The 21,994-nt window shown below is 40.2% G+C and overlaps 1 protein-coding gene across 4 annotated transcripts in view; it reads left to right on the plus strand.

The window, feature by feature from the left end:
* TCP11L2 (t-complex 11 like 2) overlaps positions 1-10,976 on the plus strand; it is a 44,496-nt gene extending 33,520 nt beyond the window's left edge. For all 4 annotated transcript variants that reach the window (XM_040344335.1, XM_040344336.1, XM_040344334.1 and 1 more), the window contains 5 exons: positions 4,644-4,780; positions 5,347-5,528; positions 5,687-5,862; positions 8,318-8,490; positions 10,215-10,976. In XM_040344335.1, coding sequence (XP_040200269.1) covers positions 4,644-4,780; positions 5,347-5,528; positions 5,687-5,862; positions 8,318-8,490; positions 10,215-10,450 — 904 coding nt within the window. In that variant the 3' untranslated portion in view covers positions 10,451-10,976. The remainder of the gene's footprint in view (positions 1-4,643; positions 4,781-5,346; positions 5,529-5,686; positions 5,863-8,317; positions 8,491-10,214) is intronic.
* The last annotated feature ends 11,018 nt before the right edge of the window (positions 10,977-21,994 follow it).

A 21,994-nucleotide genomic window follows, 5' to 3' on the forward strand; every position in this document is an offset into this window, starting at 1 on the left:
ACTTAAAGCGGTATAAAAGCCAAAATTAAAAATGTAGTATATTGCAGCTTACCAATCTTTAGATATGGTGGATGCATTCGTTTTCTTTTTTAGGCTTTTTTCACCTAGTGAGCTAGCCAGTAAAACATCTCCTGTATTAGAGCGTCCCCACTCTGGATGAAGGAGCACAGGGGCACCTTTTGGATAGCACAGCATTCAGTCTGGAGAGAGGAGAGTGTTGGATGTACTAGCAGATTTTAAATGCACTAACAAACTGAAGCCAAATTCCTGCTTGCACTTTATAATTGGTTACAGAAAACATTTTTTTTCCTTTCCTGCCAGTGTTCAGGTGGTTGTAAAGGGTGAAAGTTTTTTTTTTTTCATTCTATGCATGAAGGTAAAAAGCCTTCAGTGTGCTGCCCAACCCCCGCCCCCCGTAGCCTAATACTTACCTCAGACCGATCCCGATCCAGCGATGTGCACGAGAGCAAAATCTCTCCTGGGTCTCTCTCCTCATTGGCTGATAGACAGCTGAAGTAGCCATTAGGAGAGGAGCCCAGATCGCCGGTGGGTGACTCAAGAAGAGAAGTATTGGGGCTGCTCTGTGCAAAACCATTTCACAGAGCAGGCAAGTATGATGTGTTTATTTATTTTAAAGAAAAAAAATCAAGCCTTTAGAACCACTTTAAATGGTTTGCCTCATCCCTGTAACTGCAAAAGAGCATGTTCTTTTGAAAAACAACAAGCTTAGTGGCTGGACTACCATATTAAATTAGAAGAATGAAAGCTAAAAAAATAAAACCAATGCAGCTATCAAATCGAACAATTGGTAAGCTTTTACATGTAAGTAAATAAATATGTTAACGGATCAAAAAATGATATGGGAAGTTTGTTGTTGTTAAAATAGTCTGACCATGTCTTTTTAAAGACATGGTCAGACTATTTAGACCATGTTTAAAAAATGTTAAGGTTTAGAAATTGCAACTGCTGACCTTTCCATTTTAAAATGCTGGTTTTCTAGCTTTCATGCTCATTCTTTAGCTTCCAGGTTGAGCCTTTGACTTGAACAGGTATAAAGATAAGGAATGCTGACACTCACTCACAGCACGCTTGTTCCAGGGCTGTGATTCAAAAATACTAAAGTCAAACAGCCAGGCAACTAGCATTTTCAGAGGAAGGCTAGCAATGGCATCCTCCACACTTCTCTCATGACAGGTGATCTTTAATGCTGGAGTCTATGGTGGGAAGCTAGCTAGACAGAGATTCCAGTTAAAAATGGACTGACCTTCAGTTATAATACAGCCTATTTTCTGTATGTGCGGAATAAATGAAAAGGTAAGAGCACATAACGCACGTTCTATAACACTTGGGATACAAAGCTGTCTCTCTCTTGTGTCGATAAGATCAATGGAAAGTTCTTTAGAGCTAGCTAGTTTTCATCTGCCCCAAAGGTCATTCCCTGAATTCAGAAAGCCCAAGTGCTCATCTATTAATAGTGTCAAGCTCGACCATATTTAAGAAGTGTTAGGACAAAAATAAACCTGCAGCTCTCCTATGTGAATCAAGCTTCATGTCATCATGCTTTTCAGCGGTACTCCTAGGCAATGAGGGAAAGGATGACTAATTATTTTATTTTGAGTGGGCCAAGATCACACAAAAAGCTGTCCAATAAAATCTTGAGACTTAGGCCGGGTTCACACCTATGCGAATTGAGTGCGGTTTAAACCGCATCCAATTCGCAGAACATTTCTAAATACATTGTTTTTAATGAGGCTGGTTCACATATGTGCGATGCATTCGCACTGCGCATTGCCGAAAAATACGTGTGCGTTTTCTAGTCATTGCGGTGCGGCTCAGGTGTGAATTCAGGCCCATTATCTTCTATGGGCACGCAGCTGATTCGCAGATGTGTTCATTTCTCTTCAGGATTTGTCTCATTCACCACAATAAACTTTCCCCCCTCCCCCTCCCCTCTCCCAGGTCTCCAAATTTGCATCTAAAACATGCTGATCTGCTGAACAGTTCTCTTATCTCTCTGCAGAGATAAGAGAGCTGAAATTCACACCGCACAAGTGTGAATCCGGTCTAAAGCCTCGTACACACAATCGGATTTTCCGACGGGAATTGTGTGATGACAGGCTGTTGTTGGAAAATCCGACCGTTTGTAGGCTCCATCGGATAATTGTCGGATTTTCCGTGGACAAATGTTGAATAGCGTGCTTTAAAATTTTCCGACAACAAATGTGTGTTGTTGGATTATCCGATCGTGTGTACAGAAGTCCTTCGGACAAAACTCCAAGGTACAAACACGCATGCTTTGATGCAATGCTAACCATAAGACAACATTAGCAGAAGTTGCCCAAAGGGTGGCGCTAAAGAGCTGGAAAAAAAGTTCAAGGCCAACGTCCTTCGAACAAAAGTCCTACGCATTGCCCGCAGGACAATCCGATCGGCTTTCGAATATTGTTTCCTAAAGGACAATTGTCCTTTTAGTTATAAAGAAAAACAAAGGCATAGAGCTCACCCCTTCCTGTGCTTTCACCACTCCCTGGCAGTGCAAATGTATACTCCGAAGACCCAGTTCAATATAAGACAAAAAGATAACAGCAATCATGCAGCTCCTTCAAAAACTTTTTACAATATGTCGCTTTTATTTTAAAAAGATTTGTATTAATTAAAAAAAAAAAATTCCATACAAATGTCGTAAATCCAACATTGTAGGATCATACCAATGCAATATGAATAGGAGCAGTAATGAGTGCAGCTAATAATGGAAAAGAACGTGGACTCAGGGGTACATAGAATGCGACAACGTGAGACAACAGGTCTTTCCATCATGTTCACGGCTTGGGAGGAAGAGTTGCATAATGTCATTTGTCATAATGTCAAGAGTTACCATGGGCCTCTTGGCTGCGTCTGATTAATGCTCTCCTTTCCCGGCCTGTCAGTTTAGGTGGACGGTAATGTCTCTGGTAGGTTTGCAGTTGTGCCATACTCTTTCCATTTTAGAATGATGGATTGAACAGTGCTCTGTGAGATGTAAGCGAACGCATACGTGAGCAGCGCCCGCATATGAAAACGGTGTTCAAACCACACATGTGAGGTATCGCCGCGATCGTTAGAGCGAGAGCAATAATTCTATCCCTAGACCACCTCTGTAACTCAAAACATACAACCTGTAGAATTTTTTAAATGACGTCTATGGAGATATTTTTAAGGGTAAAAGTTTGTCGCCATTCCACTAGCGGGCGCAACTTTGAAGCGTGACATGTTGGATATCAATTTACTCTGTGTAACATTATCTTTCACAATATAAAAAAAATTGGTCTAACTTTTTACTGTTGTCTTATTTTTTCATTCAAAAAAGTGATTTTGTTTTTCATCCAAAAAAAGTGCGCATGTAAGACGGCTGCGCAAATACGGTTTGACAAACCGTATTGCAACGACTGCCATTTTATTTTCTAGGGCAGGGGTCCTCAAACTTTTTAAACAGGGGGCCGGTTTACTGTCCCTCAGTCCGTTAGAGGGCCGGACTATAAAAAAAAACTATCATGATCATTGCAAGCCCCCCAACCTCACCATCATCATTAGCCCCTCATTGCAAGCCCCCCCTCGCCATCATCATTGTAAGCCCCTCATTGCAAGCCCCCCCCTCACAATCATTAATTGCAAGCCGATCAAGATCATTGCAAGCCCCCCCATCATCATTACATCATCAGCCCCTCATTGCAACCCCCCTCCCCTTTGCAAGCCCCCTCCTCACCATCATCCTCATCAGCCCATCATTGCAACCCCCCCCCCTCACCATCGCAAGCCCCTCATTGTAAGCCCCCCCCCACCATCATCCTTACATCATCATCAGCCCCTCACTGCAACCCCCCTCACCATTGCAAGCCTCCCCTCACCATCGTAAGCCCCTCACAGCCTTACTCCTTACTGTGCCAAACTGCTGCTGTGTCACGGTCCCGCTGTGTCACGAAGCTCACAGTGTTGTTAACATTTCGGCGCGCTATGATAAAAGTCACGCCCTCCTCCTCCTAGACCAGCTTGTGTGATAGACAGAACACTGGCTCTATAACACGAGCTAGTCTAGGTCAGGAGGAGGGCGGGACATTTATCATAGCGCGCCCGAACTGTTAACACTGTGAGCTCCATGACACAGCGGGACCGCTGTGTTACAACCTGCCGTGCATGTCAGGGTGGGATGGGCCGGTTAAATTTCCTCTGCGGGCCGCAGTTTGAGGACCCCTGTTCTAGGGTGTTGGGGGGGAAATATATATAATGTTTGGGGGTTTTAAGTAATTTTCTAGCAAAAAAAATGTTTTTAACTTGTAAAACGCCAAATCTCAGAGGTTCGGTCCTTAAGTGGTTAATTTGCAGAGATTTCAAACAAACTTTTTTCACGTTGTCATTATGGTGTATTGTTTGTAGATTTTTAAGGAAATAATTGAATTGAATCAATTTTGGAATAAGGCTGTAACATAACAAAATGTAGAAAAAGTGAAGCGCTGTGAGTACTTTTCGGATGCAATGTATTCCTATAGATGGTCCATAAGTTGCTGTAGGCTGCCATGAGTATGAACCAAATTACTGTACTTTGATTTCTGTCTTGTCCACCCTTACTGTTAAAATGTTTCAACCTCACTCTTCTTTATATTGTTTAGGGATGTCTTTCATGTTCTGGACCTCATGAAAATGGATATGGTTAATTACACTATTCAGAATGTTAGACCACAGCTTCAGCGACAATTAGCCGATTATGAAAGAGAGAAATTTCAAGACATCCTTGAGAAATCTCCTGGTAAGTGTGAACTTGATTGTGCCATTTAATGATGGCAATCCTGTCTCTGTTCTCTTTTAAAGAGGGTTTTCCACTTTTCACAGGGAAAGTGGCAAATGTTTCCTTTCTTTTCTGTGATGGTAAGTGTCCTGCCACATTACCCATCACTTGTATGCCCATCCGGTGTCCAATCACAGCTGTACAGACCCCATGCAGTCTGTGTAGACCAATGTCAGAAGTATAATTGGTCAACCCGGGTTAGAGTATGATGGGCGATTACTATATTGTGCTCAATCTTTTGGATCCAATACAAAAAAGCACAGACTCCGTGGACCACCTATCATTCTATTTTATGTCTGTAGGCGCCTTTTAGGCTGGGTTCACACATATGTGAATTGGATGCTTTTTTAACCACATCCAGTTTACATTACATGTGAATGTGACTGGCTTTCAATGGAGCTGATTCACACATATGGGGGTGCGGTCCGGTTTTAAAAATGGCATGTTTGGTGTCTTTTATTGGTAAACTGATCACGGAGGTCTAAAATTATAACAATGTGATGTTCTCTATATGTATCTTCCTTCAGATGCACTCAGTCAAACCACCAAATGGATTCAGCAATCTCTTAAACATGCAGCAGAAGCAAAATCCGAAGAAAATGCAACCAAAGTAAATGGCACGTCTGTAGATAACCTGAGTCCAACCCTGGTGCTTAATTGTGGTTTTGCTAAACTTCTGGATTATGACTATAACAGTGCTGTGCCAGAGGTAAGTTACTATTGAAGTTATGATATTTTTGTAGATTTATATTACGGTATGTTATATTATATGTTTTTATATTCTTTATTTTTTTATTTTTTTTATTCATTTATTTATAATTTTTTTTATTCATTATTTCTTCTGATCCTTTTTTTCTTCTTCTTTAGACACTGATTACAGATGACTTGCGCATTCTTGATTTAAAGTACAAGCTGCATCAAGTTAAACTTGTAGCTTGCGTGTGTCTCATTACTCAGAATGTCATGGGTCCTTCTAACACTACTGCATTCATTGACCACGTAAAAAATATTTCAGCTGTTTTGCTTCAAGGCGTTAGCAGCAGGTAAGCAAAAGAATAGTAAAAGGAAGTTGAGCAAAAATAGTAAAGCTCACAGGCATATTTGATCTTTTTACTACAAGAAATATGGGATAAATTTGGCCACACTATAGATTATTTAATGAACATTCAAACAAATATTTGTACGAATATTGGTTTTAAAAAATTCTCAGTACATTTAATGACTTAAATGTCATTCGAAAGTCATTTTTTTTCTTTTAACATTTGATTTTGGAATTAATGTATTTTCTTAAAGCGGAGGTTCACCCTAAAAATAAAAATCTATGTACCATTACATGCAGCATACTTGTGTCAGCTACAGTATGCTTGTGTGTTTTTTTTTTTTTTTCACTGTACTTACCGTTTAATCGTTCATTTTCTTTTCTTCCTCCCGCGGGGAATAGGTGTTCCTATGAAGAGGCGTAGATGATTGACGTGCGGCTATGGCGCGTCACGCATTCCGAAAATAGCCGGACTAGGACTCGGCTCTTCACGGCGCTATACGGCGCCTGCGCACAGACTAGGAGCTGACTGCGCAGGCGCCGTATATAGCCGAGTCCTAGTTCGGCTTTTTTTAGAACGTGTGACGTGCCATAGCCGCACGTCAATCATCTACGTCTCTTCATAGGAACGCCTATTCCCCGCAGGAGTCTGAAAAGAAAATGAACGATTAAACGGTAAGTACAGCGAATAAAAAAAAAAAAAACAGCATACTGCAGCTGACGCAACTATGCTGGATGGGATGGTATATAATTGTTTTAGGGTGAACATCCGCTTTAAGAGAAAACCAACATACACTGTTAGAAATGTGTGTGTTTGGGAAAAAAAATAATTACATCCTGCAAAAATGATTAGAAAATCGAACAAACGTTCACAAAATGAAAATTTGTTTATCTTTTTTTTTTTTTTTTTTTAAACGTAAACATTTTTTTATGGCACATCTGTAGCATACTGTATATAGAAAATGTGGTGGCAACATTTTTAAATTTCTAATAAAAAAAAAAAGTCAAAATCCTGGAATGGACCCACACCGTTTTTTTTTTTCCTTTCAATAACTGGGTGTCGGCATTTGCAACTGCAAGTCCATTTAAATATTATTTGACATTGTAACTTTTTTTTTTTTCATTAGAAATGTAATTTTTGCTGCAGCGTTTTCTATATACAGTATGCTACAGATGTACCACTTTACAGGCAGACTAAGGGGACCCACAGGCACTATATTTAAAGGAATCTTTAATTTTTATTGTTGTACTTTAAGCATCATTAAAATCACTGCTTCTGAAAATACAATCGTTTTATTTATTTTTTTGTTTTTTGCATTGATACATGTCCCCCAGGGCAGTACCCAGACCCCATACCCTGTTTTTAATTACTTGAATATAAGCCTTCAAAATGGGCACTTTAAAATGTTCCTGTTCGGCATCCATAGACTTCAATAGGGTTCGCCGTTCGGGTTAGGGGGTGTTCGGCTCATCTCTAGTGGCCAGCTTTACTACTAAACAGTGTAGTGCTAGAGGCATGCAACTTTTATCCCAACCAGTCATGTTTATTTTTGTCAAAACATGTATCGTATAAAAGTTTTTATGAACTGATGTTGGGCCCGAATGGGGACAGGAGAACTATCTGAGGACAATGGAAGAATAGGGATCTTTACATTGAGACCTTTTTGTTCTCTCTGTAGTTCTAATGTGCATTTTATGTTTTAAAGGGGTTGTAAAGATAAAACCTTTTTTTCCCTAAATAGCTTCCTTTACCTTGGTGCAGTCCTCCTTCACTTGCCTCATCCTTTGATTTTGCTTTTAAATGTCCTTATTTCTTCTGATAAATCCTCACTTCCTGTTTTTCTCTCTGTAACTACACACTGTAATGCAAGGCTTTCTCCCTGGTGTGGAGAAAGCCTCTTGAGGGGGCGAGCAGGAGGGTCAGGACGCCCACTAACACACAGCTCCTTTCTCTATCTGCAAAGTAATAACTACTTTGCAGATAGAGAAAGGAGCAGTGTGTTAGTGGGCGTCCTGACCCTCCTGCTCACCCCCTCAAGAAGCTTTCTCCACGCCAGGGAGAAAGCCTTGCATTACTGTGTGTAGTTACAGACAGAAAAACAGGAAGTGAGGAAGGATGAGGTAAGTGAAGGAGGACTGCACTAAGGTAAAGGAAGCTATTTAGGGAAGACATTTTTTTACCTTTACAACCCCTTTAACTACACGTGAAGCAATAATAAATTGAAGGCTGCGTGCCCAAGAATTTACATGGACATGCTAAGGTAGAGGGGGTTACTTGGTACCTTTTTGTATAGATCATAATACAGCATATAAAAACATTTTGGTAACTGGTCCTATTTGTGCAACATTATCTGATGCCAAGTAGTAATACAAATTATCAAAGGGTGAAGCGTAAATCTAAAATAAATTAAGTCAATAAATACACAATTAATTTTTGTTTTATTTCCCTTCAACATTAGACATTTTAACTTGAAAGAGGCTCTCTATGCACTGGGTACTAAAATATTCTTTGAGATGAACAAGTCACTGACAGAGAGGAATCTACCTCCGTTAAGCAGTGAGGTTGAGTCTGTCCTAATGGGACAGATTTGTAGCCTTACTGAGAAAGATCATCCCATTTACAACTTGATTGGTGAGTTTTTGAATATTAAATACCAAAATTGTGTACTTTTGAAACATTATTTTATTCTACTGTAGTACTGTTAATGGCAATTCTCTATCATCAATTTTCATCCCAAAGAGGCTGGTTAGTCTTTACATGACCCTTACTCACCTGTAGATATTTTATATCTGCCTTTGCCATTTTTATTCCAAAAGGAATTTAAGGGAAAAAATTAAAAGTCAGCATCTACTAACACTGTAGCTGCTGACTTTTAATTAGGACACTTACCTGTCCAGGGTGCCCGTGATAACAGGCAGCCGAAGCCGAGCAATCGCTCAGGTCTTGGCTGCCCCGCCGCCATCCTCGGTGAGGGAATCAGGAAGTGAAGTGCTGCGGCTTCACTGCCTGATTCCCTACTGCGCATGCGCGGGCCGCTACGTGAATGGGCGATGTCTCCTGGGAAACACACAAGGTCCCAGAATACACAGCTCCCCCATTCCCCAGGAGGCAGCGTGAGGAGGAGAAGAAAGATGACAGACCGCGGATCAGGAAGTGGCAGATTAGGATGATCTGCCTAGCAACAGGCACTTCAGGTATGTATTTTTTTTCTTTTTTTGCAGCATTTGTGAATTTATTTTTTTCGGGTGGAGCTCCACTTAAGGCCTGTTACGCCCCATAGTTTTTTTATTTTTTAGTTTTTTTTATTATTATTTATTTAAGATAACGTTTTTTTGATTATCAAAGGGAATAAACATCAACATATATGTATGAAATAGATGTACAAACGATACATTGCAATGTCATACATGAAAAAGCTTTTTGTTGAGATGGGATATTACAGTTACAATTAGCTGAGTAGAGGGGGGTAACTTTGGGTGCAACAGGCTATGGGTGTTAGAAACTTGTACATATATCAATGGATTCAGGTACGCCCCATAGTTTTAAGGATTTTTTTTAGAAGTAGTCATAGTAGAGGTTCAATATGCATGATGATGTCATGTAGGCTTAATTTTTTATATAGGAAGTGTGCTGGCTAAGAGCAGATGTCAAGCATTTTAGGAAGCATGGCAGGGACAGGCAGAGCTATGTGGGACAGGATAACTGCCTGAGAGATTAGTTGCATACTTTTACATGAAGAAAAAGTTGAAGCCCAACTTCAGTAAAAGTAAAAAAGCCCTCCATTGCAGTGGGCTGTACCTGCACTGCAAGGGTTACCTGCTTGTTTATTTTTCTGTTTAGAAGTTAGTGAACGTACTTTTACATACCCGATTCTCCACTTGTCCAAAAAAAACTCTTCCCCTACTTTCCGGCAGTGGCAGCAGCCTGTGAACTTCAGCACTGTAAAGCTTCTATCTACCTTCCCCTCTAGCTGAGCCAAGACATACAATCAAGGCTGTGTCAACCGAATGTGCATATTTTAACTACAGAAAGTAGAATATATTTTTTGAAATCAAGGAGAGGGAAAATGTTCTGAGTCAGGAAGTGACTGCTCTGGGCTTTAACAAAATAGTGGGCTCCCACAGAAAGAAACCGGAGCAATGCTGGAGGCAATTGACAGCATACAATATTTTTGGTAGCATAAAATTTGTTAATCTGGAATGTACTGTATGTTCTTTGTTAAAGAGCAGCAATTGTTATCAAACTGTTATGGGTAAAGTTCTGCGTTAAGCATTGCTGCCTATCCATCTTTGTCTAATATAATGTATTAACTAACATGATCCAGTCAAATAATTGTCTTTTTTTTTTTTTTTTAGATAAACGGACCCAGGAGTATGTGATAACATTCCTCTGCCTTCCCTATCCATACAAGCGTGTTCCCGTAATCCCTGGGGGACTCGCAAAGGTTCGCAAGGAAATGGAGTATATTGGATTTCACTATGCCAACATTGTGAATTTTAACAAACAAGTGTATGGACCATTCTATGCTGGAATCTTCCGGAAGCTGCTCTTTAGTGAAGTGGAAGGAGGGAAGGCAGAGGCTCAGGCATAGGCCAGACTACGAATAAACAGTTGCACACCACATAATGTAAATACTAATTTCTCAAAAGAGTACGTAATCTGATGAGAGAAATATATTTTATAGATTTTAACTTGAACTCTGTTCCGAGCAAATGTGCTCTAAAGAAAAGTTTGTTTCTTGTGAAGAAGACAGTATTTTTATAAGACGGTCAAAGTGTTGACGAGTGGAGCCTACATTGCGTGACGAATACAAAATGCTTTTTGCTTATGAGTTTTGGAATGTACTGCAGACTCTTTATTTTTATTTTTTTTATTGCATGTTGGTTTTAGGATATTCTGTTCAGTGTTGATGATGTGAGTTGTAAAGCGCTGCGCAAACTGTTGGCGCTATATAAATCCTGTATAATAATAATCTGAGAGCATAATTCTTGTATGCTCCTGCTTTGACCTTTTTTGCATTTCACATTCAGTTCCTGCAATGACCACTAGTCATGTCATAGACCTGTCATGCAGAATAAAAAAAGTATATGCTAAAGCATATATCGCCCGCGCCACAACTGTGTATATTCTATATAAATGTGCTGCTATTGTAAACTTGTAAATAATTCCAGATTTGACTCCTTTTGTAGTAAGGCAAGGAGGGTCAACGACGTCTGTTGAGTAGGGACCTATACTCTACTCTAATGCCCTGTACACACGATCGGAATTTCCGTCAGAAAAAAGTTGGATGGGTTTTCCGACGGAATTCCGCTCAAGCTTGGCTTGCATACACACCATCACACAAAAGTTCTCTGAACTTTCGAGCGTTAAGAACGCAGCGACGTACAACACTATGACGAGCCGAGAAAATTAAGTTCAATGCTTCCGAGCATGCATCGAATTGTTTCCGAGCATGCATGTTTTTTTTTCCCATCGGACTTACATACAGACAAACGGATTTTCCCAAAGGAATTTTTTCCGTTGGAAAAATTGAGAACCTGCTCTCACACTTTTGCTGGCAGAAATTCCGACAGCAAAAGTCTGGAGCATACACACGATCGGAATTTCCGATGAAAAGCTCACGTCAGACTTTTGCTGGCGGAAATTCCACTTGTGTGTATGGGGGTTTAACTGCCTGCTTTTACCTCTGGGAAGGAACGTTTGATATTACCATTTGGATATCTGTGGTCACACGTAGTTTAAACTACAAGGGCATCTGAGACAGTCATTTGGGATAATTACTTTCCATCATTTGATACGTATATTGGATTATGCATATCAACATGTTCCATTAAATTATGCACAGGGATTATTGATAAAGGATTGGGTTTTTATTGGATCTGTTTATATTGCATAAAGTAATTTTAGGAATTGCAGTTTTTATACACAATTTACCCAATTAGGAATACTTGGGTATTGGATTCTTGTAAGGTTGGCTACACATATCACTTTATTGATACAATTTGTTCACATAATAGCAAGCGCTGTTTAGCCCCGTACACACAATCCGAAAATCGTATGAAAAATGACGCTTTCGAAGCGATCGTACGATAGGTGTCTGAATGATCAATCGATGCACAAAAAATACAGTTTATCTACTTTCTTCTGACAAATTGAATTATTTTTTAGTCAATGAACACATTGGGTTCATTGTTACTACTGCCTCAATTAATCTTTTATTAATTAAAATATTTTAAAAAAATGCAGCCTGTAGACTACAGATATATCAAATTACTATGTAACTTGTAAATATGCTTCTTGCGCTTGATGACTGTTATGAGAATGTGTCTCATATTGTGTCATGCCATTACCTTATATTTACGATTTTTTTTTTTTTTTTACTCTGAAATACATTCAGAATATGTGATTTTCACAGTAAGGCAGAAAAGTGTAGTAACTTATGACAACTAATGACAATTGATTTTTCACAAACCTGGCTTTTAGACATTTGAAATGTGATGGGTTTCTGCGCATTACTACACTTTGGACCATGATCACTGTTAACATTGCTTTATTGATTAAGTCCAAGTAAATGGCTGTACCTTTTGTGGCCGTTTAATGTTGTAATGTGTGCTGTATAGACTTTCTGCAGGACAGAGTGGCATTTATTGGTGTCATCCAGATGCCATGGCTGTCTAGTGTCATTTTTAAGTAGTCACCTGAAGTCAATGTCTAGATTATTGCAACTGCTGCATATATTTACATTATGCAATATATATATATATATATATATATATATATATATATATATATATATATATATATATATTATAATATAATATAATATAATTTGTGTGTATGTGTTCAAAGGGGTGCACTGAACGGTCTTGCAAGCAATCTAGTCCTTCCCAGGGACCATAATATAGGAAAAATGGAAAAGGATTGCTGCACAAAAGAGATTTATTTGAAGAATAGTAAATTTAATCAAACACCAGATTATATATATATATATATATATATATATATATATATATATATATATATATATATATATATATATATATTATATCTCTATCTCTATCTATTATAAATACACACACCTTATATATATATATATACTCGGTATTTGATGTAAATTTGTATTCTTCAAATAAATCTCTTTTGTGCAGCAACCCTTTTTTATATATAATATAAAATTACATATACTCTATATATGTTAAACATTTATTTGCTTTTTGTTTGTTTTTTAAACTTAAATTACCATTTATATTATGCATGTTCTGATTGACTATCTTATTAATTTGTACAGTCATGGGTAGAGAGCCATCTATCTGATAGACCTGTTTTTATATGTTTTACTTGCTTTCAGAATACATACCCTACGCATACCCTGTATTTTGTAACGTATAAGATTGTTTTGATGACAATGATGGCAGGCTTTAAACAGTTTTTATTATTATTAGTTGCTGTCTACCGCTCTGTTCTTGGACAGAGCTAACGTCCAGCTGGCACCAAGCATTTTTTTGCTATCCAGCGTTCTATGCAAGTTGGCGCACTTAAGGAGTAGTGTTGATGAAGGTAAAGATGCCATACTGCAGACCTCTCCCACTACCCATTGTGATAATGAATGTACTGGGTATGGAAAAATCACTTTTTTTTTTTTACATGTACAGAATCTGTAAAGCGGGAGTCTGAAATGAGAAAAAAAAACATTGAGGAAATACAGAAAGTGCTAATTTCAGGGCCCTATCAAATGAGGGCTTGAAGTTGATAATATCTCAGTTTGAGCAAATAAAGCAAAACCTTTTTTCTCATTGGCCCCAATGTGGGTTGCTATTGCTTTGTTATGTTTGGTGTATCTTCCTTGATCCAATCGCAAATATGTGGGAAGCTGACAGACTGCAGCTTAGGGTGGCGGGTGTAATTTTCAGATGGAAGCAGGCTTACTCTCATTTAATCTGACTCCTGCAGTAGAATGCAAGCATAGAAGCAGGAATATGTACTAAAGGTTAAATGTTTTTTTTAATGCAAGGTTATTCACCAGCAAACGTGGTCGTGGCGGGGGGGGGGGGTGCTAATGTTGAAGAGGTCTGGGGCAGCACAGAATTTAAATCCAGACTTTCAAGATCCAAGACCCTCCCATCTTTCATGTTCTAGGGAAAATTGGCTGTGAAGTATATGCATGGTCATGCACGTGTATAGTGTTATCGCTACTGTAATATAATCTGAAAAGATGCATTTCATTTATATTTCATTGCTTGATCTAATAGCATGCCGCACACACCAACAGTTTTAGTTTTGCATGCTCTATATCATAATTTGAACTTTTTGTTTTATTGTGACGTGTGCAGAGAAGTTACTTTGTATCAATTACTATTTGTATTTTTGGAACATATGATATAATTATAATTTGTGTTTTTAAAAAGTTTTCAACTATTATGAAAGAAAATCTTGAAAAAAAATTAATCAGATTTACACAAATATATTTATGTTTTTACTCCACTGATTAGCAAAAAATAACAGCGTTGCAGAGATCGATATAATCGCCTATATATCATACATGAAAGGGAATGAAAAACCCGTATAATGAAATGCTGTTCAGTTAAATTCGCACAATTAACTTTCATGCACTGCTATTTAGACCCTGATGAAGGAATATTGCGGTTTTTAAATGTGCTTGACATTTTGGTCTTATGTAATAAAAGTACATAGAGCAATGCTTTAGGACCAGTTCACACCAGACGCAGTTCCGTACAGTTTTGTGTGCTTTTTTTCCTGCACAAAATGCATGCACAGTGTTTTCCATGTATTCCAATGGCTCTAGTTGGCACCATGCAGTCAGTTTCCGGTCAGTTTCTGCACCGGAAACTGACTGCGTGGTGTGAACTAGAGTCATTGGAATACATGGAAAACACTGTGGATACATTTTTAGTGCAGAAAAAATGCACACGAAACTGTACGGAACTGCGTCTGGTGTGAACTGGCCCTTATATTAAAGCACAGCAGCCAATAGTACTTCATCATTTATTGGCTGACCCATGTTAGGAAGAATGGTTGCTTTGGGTTATAGGATTGTTATATAGACAAAGTTGGAATGTAATGGAGATACTGTAAGTGATCTGAGTTTTTTTGCCCAGAGCAAAAAAGATACATGGTAAGGACATTTTTTGTGGCTGGTGGTCATTTGATAACAATGTCGATATACATTTCATTTCTACTATCATTAAAGGGTAACTCAACTTTCATGAAAGAAAAAAAAATAGTAAAAAAAAGATAATATAGCGTACACCAGGGGTCTTCAAACTACGGCCCTCCAGTTGTTCAGAAACTACAATTCCCATCATGCCTAGTCATGTCTGTGAATGTCAGCGTGTTACAATGCCTCATGGGATGTGTAGTTCTACAACAGCTGGAGGACCGTAGTTTGAGGATCCCTGGCGTACACAATTGGGACACAAGTCATATTGTTATTAAAAATGGCCTTTCCTTTTCAATCTGCAGTGCTGTAATTTTCTGTAAAATGCAATATGGCTACCTGGAGGTGTTCTGTACATAGATGGTGTACAGAAAACCCCCCTGATAGGTAATTTCCTGCTTGTGTGATTGGCTCACTAATTTTCCCAGTGGAGTTACCCTTTAAACATGAAAATACTAGAATTTTACCGTAACTTAAGTATTTTAGATGGTAAAATAATTCTTGCCATGATTTATAAAAAAAATAAAATGCAAAAATGGTGTTTTAACACAGGAAGAGAGAGAGAGTGAAATTTTGTTTGTTTCATTTTTTATTTTTTTTGTATTATGTCATTGTAACGTCTGTATATTTACAAACTTTAATAATGCAATAAAAAGTTGCAAAATGATTGTTTTGTTTCAGTATCTTTGTGTGTGTGTGTGTGTTGGCCAAGTTTTCACAAAACTAACTAATTATTAGCCTCTGTTCACACTGGTGTGACTTGTCATGCGTTTTGATAGGTCCAAATCACATGACAAGTCATGCTATTGTCAGCAATATAGCTGTTATACAACGACTTTGTGGTGTCGCACTGACTGTGATTTCAGGTGCAACTTGCATAGCCATCTGTGCATGAAGTCGCACAGATGTCAGCCAAGTTGCACTTGAAGTCGCACTGACCTGAGGCTTTAAACTCATGAGACTTCAAGTGAAGTCCCACGATTTTAAAGTCACGATTTGGTGTGAATGGGGCTAAGGCCTATTGCACACAGGGATATCTAGCTGCTGTGTAGTGCACTCGGGGATGACAGGTGCAGTGACCAGCCCCGATGCCTGTAGCTTGTTAAAGTCTATGACACGCTTTTCTACATGGCATTACAGGACCACCTATTCTAGGTTGACCAGTTGTTCTCGGTTTCATGTGACAGTCCCCAACTTTAGGGGGCTGTAGCCATAAAATAAAGTGGTCCCCATTTTAAAGAACGTGCCCCTAAGAGGTTACGGTTACCTGCTGGAGATGCTGTGAGGAGCCTGGGATGTTACTACATATTTTCTGGTCAGGTCATGCCCTAGAATCAAGGACTTCTAAGAGGTGGTCCGGAGAATTAGCCAGCAGTTTTGGGAAGAAGAGATGCCTGACGATCCGGCCTTTTTCTTATTGCATAAAACAAAAATGCCAGTAAAGAGATATAAGGAAAAAATAGTATGCCATCTTTTAAATGCGGCTAAAGCATGCATACCTGGCACTTGGAAGCAAAGACCACCTCCACCAATAAGACGCTGGCTTAAGAAAGTAGAAGAGATGAATAAAATGGAAGAATTGATATGGACAGCACGACAGAAAAAAGACATACTGGGAAAACATGGTCCGTATGGAATCTCTTTATTAACTAAAAAGCTTATGGGAGTAGTATGGAGGAGCAGTATACAGTAGGGGGGGCATAGGGGAGAAGGGGGGATGTAGTGGAATGGGAGGAGAGGGGGGAGCCCTTGTAAATGGATCTTGCTTTTTTTTTTTTTTTTTTTTGTCTGTCTGTGATTTGGCTGCTGTTATTGGGTTATGTATGTATTTTTGTAGACTTGTTTTGGTATTAGATGGACAATAGGGGTAATTTAGGAGGGGAGATAGAGACAGACACGTATTGAGAATGCTGGAATAGACATGATCTACCCAGTAGTGTATTTAGGTTTTGTGCTGCCCTAGGCCTGACTAAACTTGTGCACCCCCTAATTTAAATTTCACAACCCCTTCCTGTCCAGACCACACCCCTTTCTGTTTAAGACCCACCCTGACATTTTCGAGTGGGGACACTAGTTCTGAGGGCATGGGGGGCAATAGATTCCCTTAATTTGCATAGATTTCCTTTCACTTCCTGTTTGGCTATGGGGCAGGAAGTGAAGGAAAATCTCTGCAATGGGACAGGCATGGTAGAAAATAAACTGACAGGGGCTATAACCCTCCCTTACTATATCAAAAATGAAAAAATTAAGTGTTGCCTATAGTTCTACTTTAAGCACAAATTTCTGATAATTTTATGGAGAGGACTAAGAAGATATAACCAGGCCAATGGTGCAGCAGAAAACCATATAGCACAGTGAGAAAGGTTTGTGGTCCAGGATGATAGGACAGTCAAAATTAGAAGCAGCGCCCGCCCCCCCCCCCCCCCCACAGTTGCGGCCGCTTTATGGGGGCACTAGACTAATTTGCCTTTCAGCCCAGTCCGCCCCATAAGACTGGCGCTACACTAACCGTGTAATTCCAGCTGGTGGGGACTCTTTCCGTGCTGCCCTAGGCCTGGGCCTTGTTGGCCTAGGCCAGGATACAGCGTTGGGTCTATCTGGTCCCTTCCCTTTCAGCTTGTGCAAACATTTTACACAGGAGGTAGGGATATGGATTATTCACTGCCTTGCTGTTCTTTGCAATGTTGACCTGCAGTGCATATCTGGGCTTGGAGATGGTAAGTCAACACTACACTAGGGTATTCTGCCTGGGCAAGGGGCTAAGTGAGCATCCAGGAGGAGCAGCTACCCTGTGCACAGTGTTTTAATGTGGGAAAGAGGCGGCAAAGCCCTGTGGCCAAGTAAATCAGCATTGTATAGTATAATAAAAACCAGACAGAGGTTTTATTGTACAATTTTTTAATCATATTCATATATACCCACCGCTCCCTCTGGTTGTTTTTTTTTTTCTCTATTGTAGTGGTTACAGTTATGTGACTAGATCCTTAACCACTTAAGCCCCGGACCTTTAGGCAGCTAAATGCCCAGGCCAGGTTTTGTGATTCGGCACTGCGTCGCTTTAACAGACAATTGCGCGGTCGTGCGACGTGGCTCCCAAACAAAATTGGCATCCTTTTTTCCCCACAAATAGAGCTTTATTTTGGTGGTATTTGATCACCTCTGCGGTTTTTATTTTTTGCGCTATAAACAAAAATAGAGTGACAATTTTGAAAAAAATTCAATATTTTTCACTTTTTGTTATAATAAATATCGCCCAAAAACATATCTAAAAAAAAATTTTTCCCTCAGTTTAGGCCGATACGTATTCTTCGACCTATTTTTAGTAAAAAAAATCGCAATAAGCGTTTATCGATTGGTTTGCGCAAAATTTATAGCGTTTACAAAATAGGGGATAGTTTTATTGCATTTTTATAAATTTTTTTTTTTTACTACTAATGGCGGCGATCAGCATTTTTTTTCGTGACTGCGACATTATGGCGGACAATTTTGATTTTGATTTTTGGGACCATTGTCATTTTCACAGCAAAAAATGCATTTAAATTGCATTGTTTATTGTGAAAATGACAGTTGCAGTTTGGGAGTTAACCACAGGGGGCGCTGTAGGAGTTAGGGTTCACCTAGTGTGTGTTTACAACTGTAGGGGGGTGTGGCTGTAGGACTGACGTCATCGATCGAGTCTCCCTTATATAAGGGATCACTCGATCGATACGCCGCCACAGTGAAGCACGGGGAAGCCGTGTTTACACACGGCTCTCCCCGTTCTTCAGCTCCGGGGAGCGGCTATAAAAAAATAGCCGCGCTGTCGTCCCGGAGCGCTCCCCGAGCGAACCCGACCGCCGCATGTAGCGGGGGTCCCGATCGGACCCCCCACCCGCTAGAAGGCAAGGACGTACATGTACGCCCATTTGCCTGTACGTGCCATTCTGTGGATGTACATATACATGCGGCGGTCGGGAAGTGGTTAAAGACACATTTTATTACATGTTGTCTAAATTAATAAATCGGCAGCAACAGACGCCAATGGCACTTGCTGTTTTACACCTCTACTGGCAGCCTCCTTTTAATTCAGCCTGGTACATGACCAGTCACATGAGTGTACACTTATTTTTTTTTCATTTTTGATATAGTAAGGGAGGGTTATAGCCCCTGTCAGTTTATTTTTTTTACCATGCCTGTCCCATTGCAGAGATTTTCCTTCACTTCCTGAAAGAGGCAGGGGGGTGTTGGAGTGGTCACATGCTTCACCCAATGTCAAAAAAAGAGCTCCAATAAGCAGTACACCATGAAGCAGACCATGTGCATGAAGTGGGATGAATGGCAGCCTTTGCCCTGACTCCTAGCAGGCCAAACCCCCAAGGTGTTTTGCTTAACGTCTTGGAGCTTAATCATGGGGATCACCATGATTAAGCTTCAAAGGCGCGGAGCGAAACACATTGGGGGACTGGCCTGACTGGGGCTGCCATTCATCCCACTTCATGCTAAGGTTGCCACCTCATCTCTTTAAAACCAAACACTTATTAATTGCACAGGTTCTGAGGCTGATTAAGGTGGTAATGGAACTCACTTGGTGCCTTATCTGCATTAAATTAGCCTCAGAACCTGTGCAATTCTGTGTGTTCAGGTTTAAAGGGATGAGGTGGCAACCCTACTTCATGCACATGGTCTGCTTCAGGATGTGTGGTATATTGACCTCTTTCTTTGACATTGCTGCAGCTTGGAGCTAGGACAAGCTCCCTGTCCCTGCCTGCACTCTAGTTACCTCTGTACCTGAGCGGCACCTAAATGTTGTCTTTTTGGGTTTCATGCTCCACCCAATGCCACAGATTTCTCCCCATCCTGCAATATATAGTATATGGTCCCTTTAGCATAGGGTTGCCACCTCATCCCTTTAAACCCAAACACATATGAATTAAGCAGGTCCTGAGGCTAATTCAATGCAGATAAGGAACCAATTGAGTTCAATTACCACCTTTAATCAGCCATAGAACCTGTGTAATTCATATGTGTTCGGGTTTAAAGGAAAGAGGTGGAAACCTTAGCTGTACAGGAGCTACCACTGGAGATGAGGGGATTGAACGCACCAGCATCAGATGGTGGACTGTAGGGACTCGCCAGCAATGCCATGCCAAGGTCTGCTGAGTGCAATTCAGGAAGTGGGGAATTTATGCTGGAGGTGATTTTGTCATGGAGAGGTGGGGGTGGAGGCTTTTATTGGATGGAGGGAGGAATATGTTTTGGAAAGCACTCTGTGCTCTACTTACTTTCAGCCTCTACACTCTGTTATTCACTTTTGACCACAGTAAAGTAGACTTAGGCGTTATTAAACCATACCCCTTTAAGCCCAATAATCACTATCTTCTGGCAGGGATGGCTTTTCTCAACCCCCCCCCCCCCCCCCCCCTGGGAGACCACAATGTCTCGGCAGAAAGGATTCCCCTGTCAGCACTGTCTGTGTTGATGGGGGTATCATGTAAATTTCTTTCCTGCAACCTGTGCTTGCAGGAAAGAAATTCACACTGTCTATTTGGCCACACCCAACATTTAGTGTATTGTGCTTTGACTGCCACTATTATCCTCACCCTGAAAAATAAGTGGGCATGGTCAGTAGTGTGTCCCTGGATTTAATTTTGAAAATTTGACCACCTTAGTGAAGTCCATGGCAATCAACCCCAATATCATAAGTTTCAACAATGGAAATGAATTAAAGTGGAGGTTCACCCTATAAAAAAATTCTAACACTACATCCAGCCCAGTTCTGCATATAAAAAGACACTGACCTTTTTTTCGTAGATAGTGTTTAGCCGTGGAATTCACCACGGCTTGCGGGTAGGGAATCCCGCGGAAGTGGGTGTTCCTATTGACATGCCAATTGATTGACATGCTAAACGACGGCGCACACAGCGCGTCACGACTTCCCGAAAGAAGCTTGGGTTGGCTTGGCTCTATTCGGCGCCGGTGCGCAGGCGCCGAATAGAGCCGAGCCGACCCGAGCTTCCTGTCATTTTATATGCAGAACTGGGCTGGATGTAGTGTTAGAATTTTTTTATAGGGTGAACCTCCACTTTAAGGGGGCACCTTGAAGGGATCCTCTATTTTGTAAATAAAGCAATGGCAACCCCTACAAAATATATGCCCAAACCTCATCAAGGTAGATGAGGGTCTGGTATATATTTTTGGGGGTCTCCATTGCATTATTTAGAAAATAAAGGAAGCTTGCAGGGAAAAGTGAATTAACAGCTTTTGTTTTCTATTTGTCACTTTTGCTGTACATGGAATAAAAGAAAAGGAAAAACTGACATGGAGTCTTCCTAAAATTCATACCAGACCATTCTACTTTGGGTCAGATTTTAATGAATGAATGAATGAATACTTATATAGCGCAGCACATGCAAACTTAATCGCCTCTGGGCGCTTGTTGTTCCTGTCTCCTTTGGTATCAAAAGAGATGAGTCTTGATCTTTCTCCTGAACGTCAATTGGTTCTCCTCCAACCGAATGCTGGTTGGTAAAGCGTTCCATAGTCTAGGCCCTTGGACCACGAATCTCCTTTCTCCTTTGGACTTGTATCTGGCTTCGGGTATCTGGAGGAAATTTTGATTGGTGGATCGCAAAACGCGATTGGGATTATGAGCTTTTATTTTTTCGCATAGATAATGGGGAGCGTTCCCATAGATACATCTATGCGTTAGACAGAGTGCTTTAAAAGTGATTCTGTCTTTTACTGGTAACCAGTGAAGGGTTCTCAGTGAAGGTGAGATTGATTCCCAAGGTTTTTTCCCAGTCACAAGTCTAGCGGGCGTATTTTGAACGACTTGTAGACGAGCGATTTGGTACTTGGGGAGTCCGAGGTAAAGGGCATTTGCATAGTCCAATCTTGAGTTTACAATAGCTCCCACCACGACCGCTATGTCTTCCTTGGGAATAAAAGGAGTAAGTCTGCGTAGTAGGCGCAGCAGATGGT

This window comes from Rana temporaria, chromosome 3, assembly GCF_905171775.1.
Source record: "Rana temporaria chromosome 3, aRanTem1.1, whole genome shotgun sequence".
Taxonomy (NCBI): domain Eukaryota; kingdom Metazoa; phylum Chordata; class Amphibia; order Anura; family Ranidae; genus Rana; species Rana temporaria.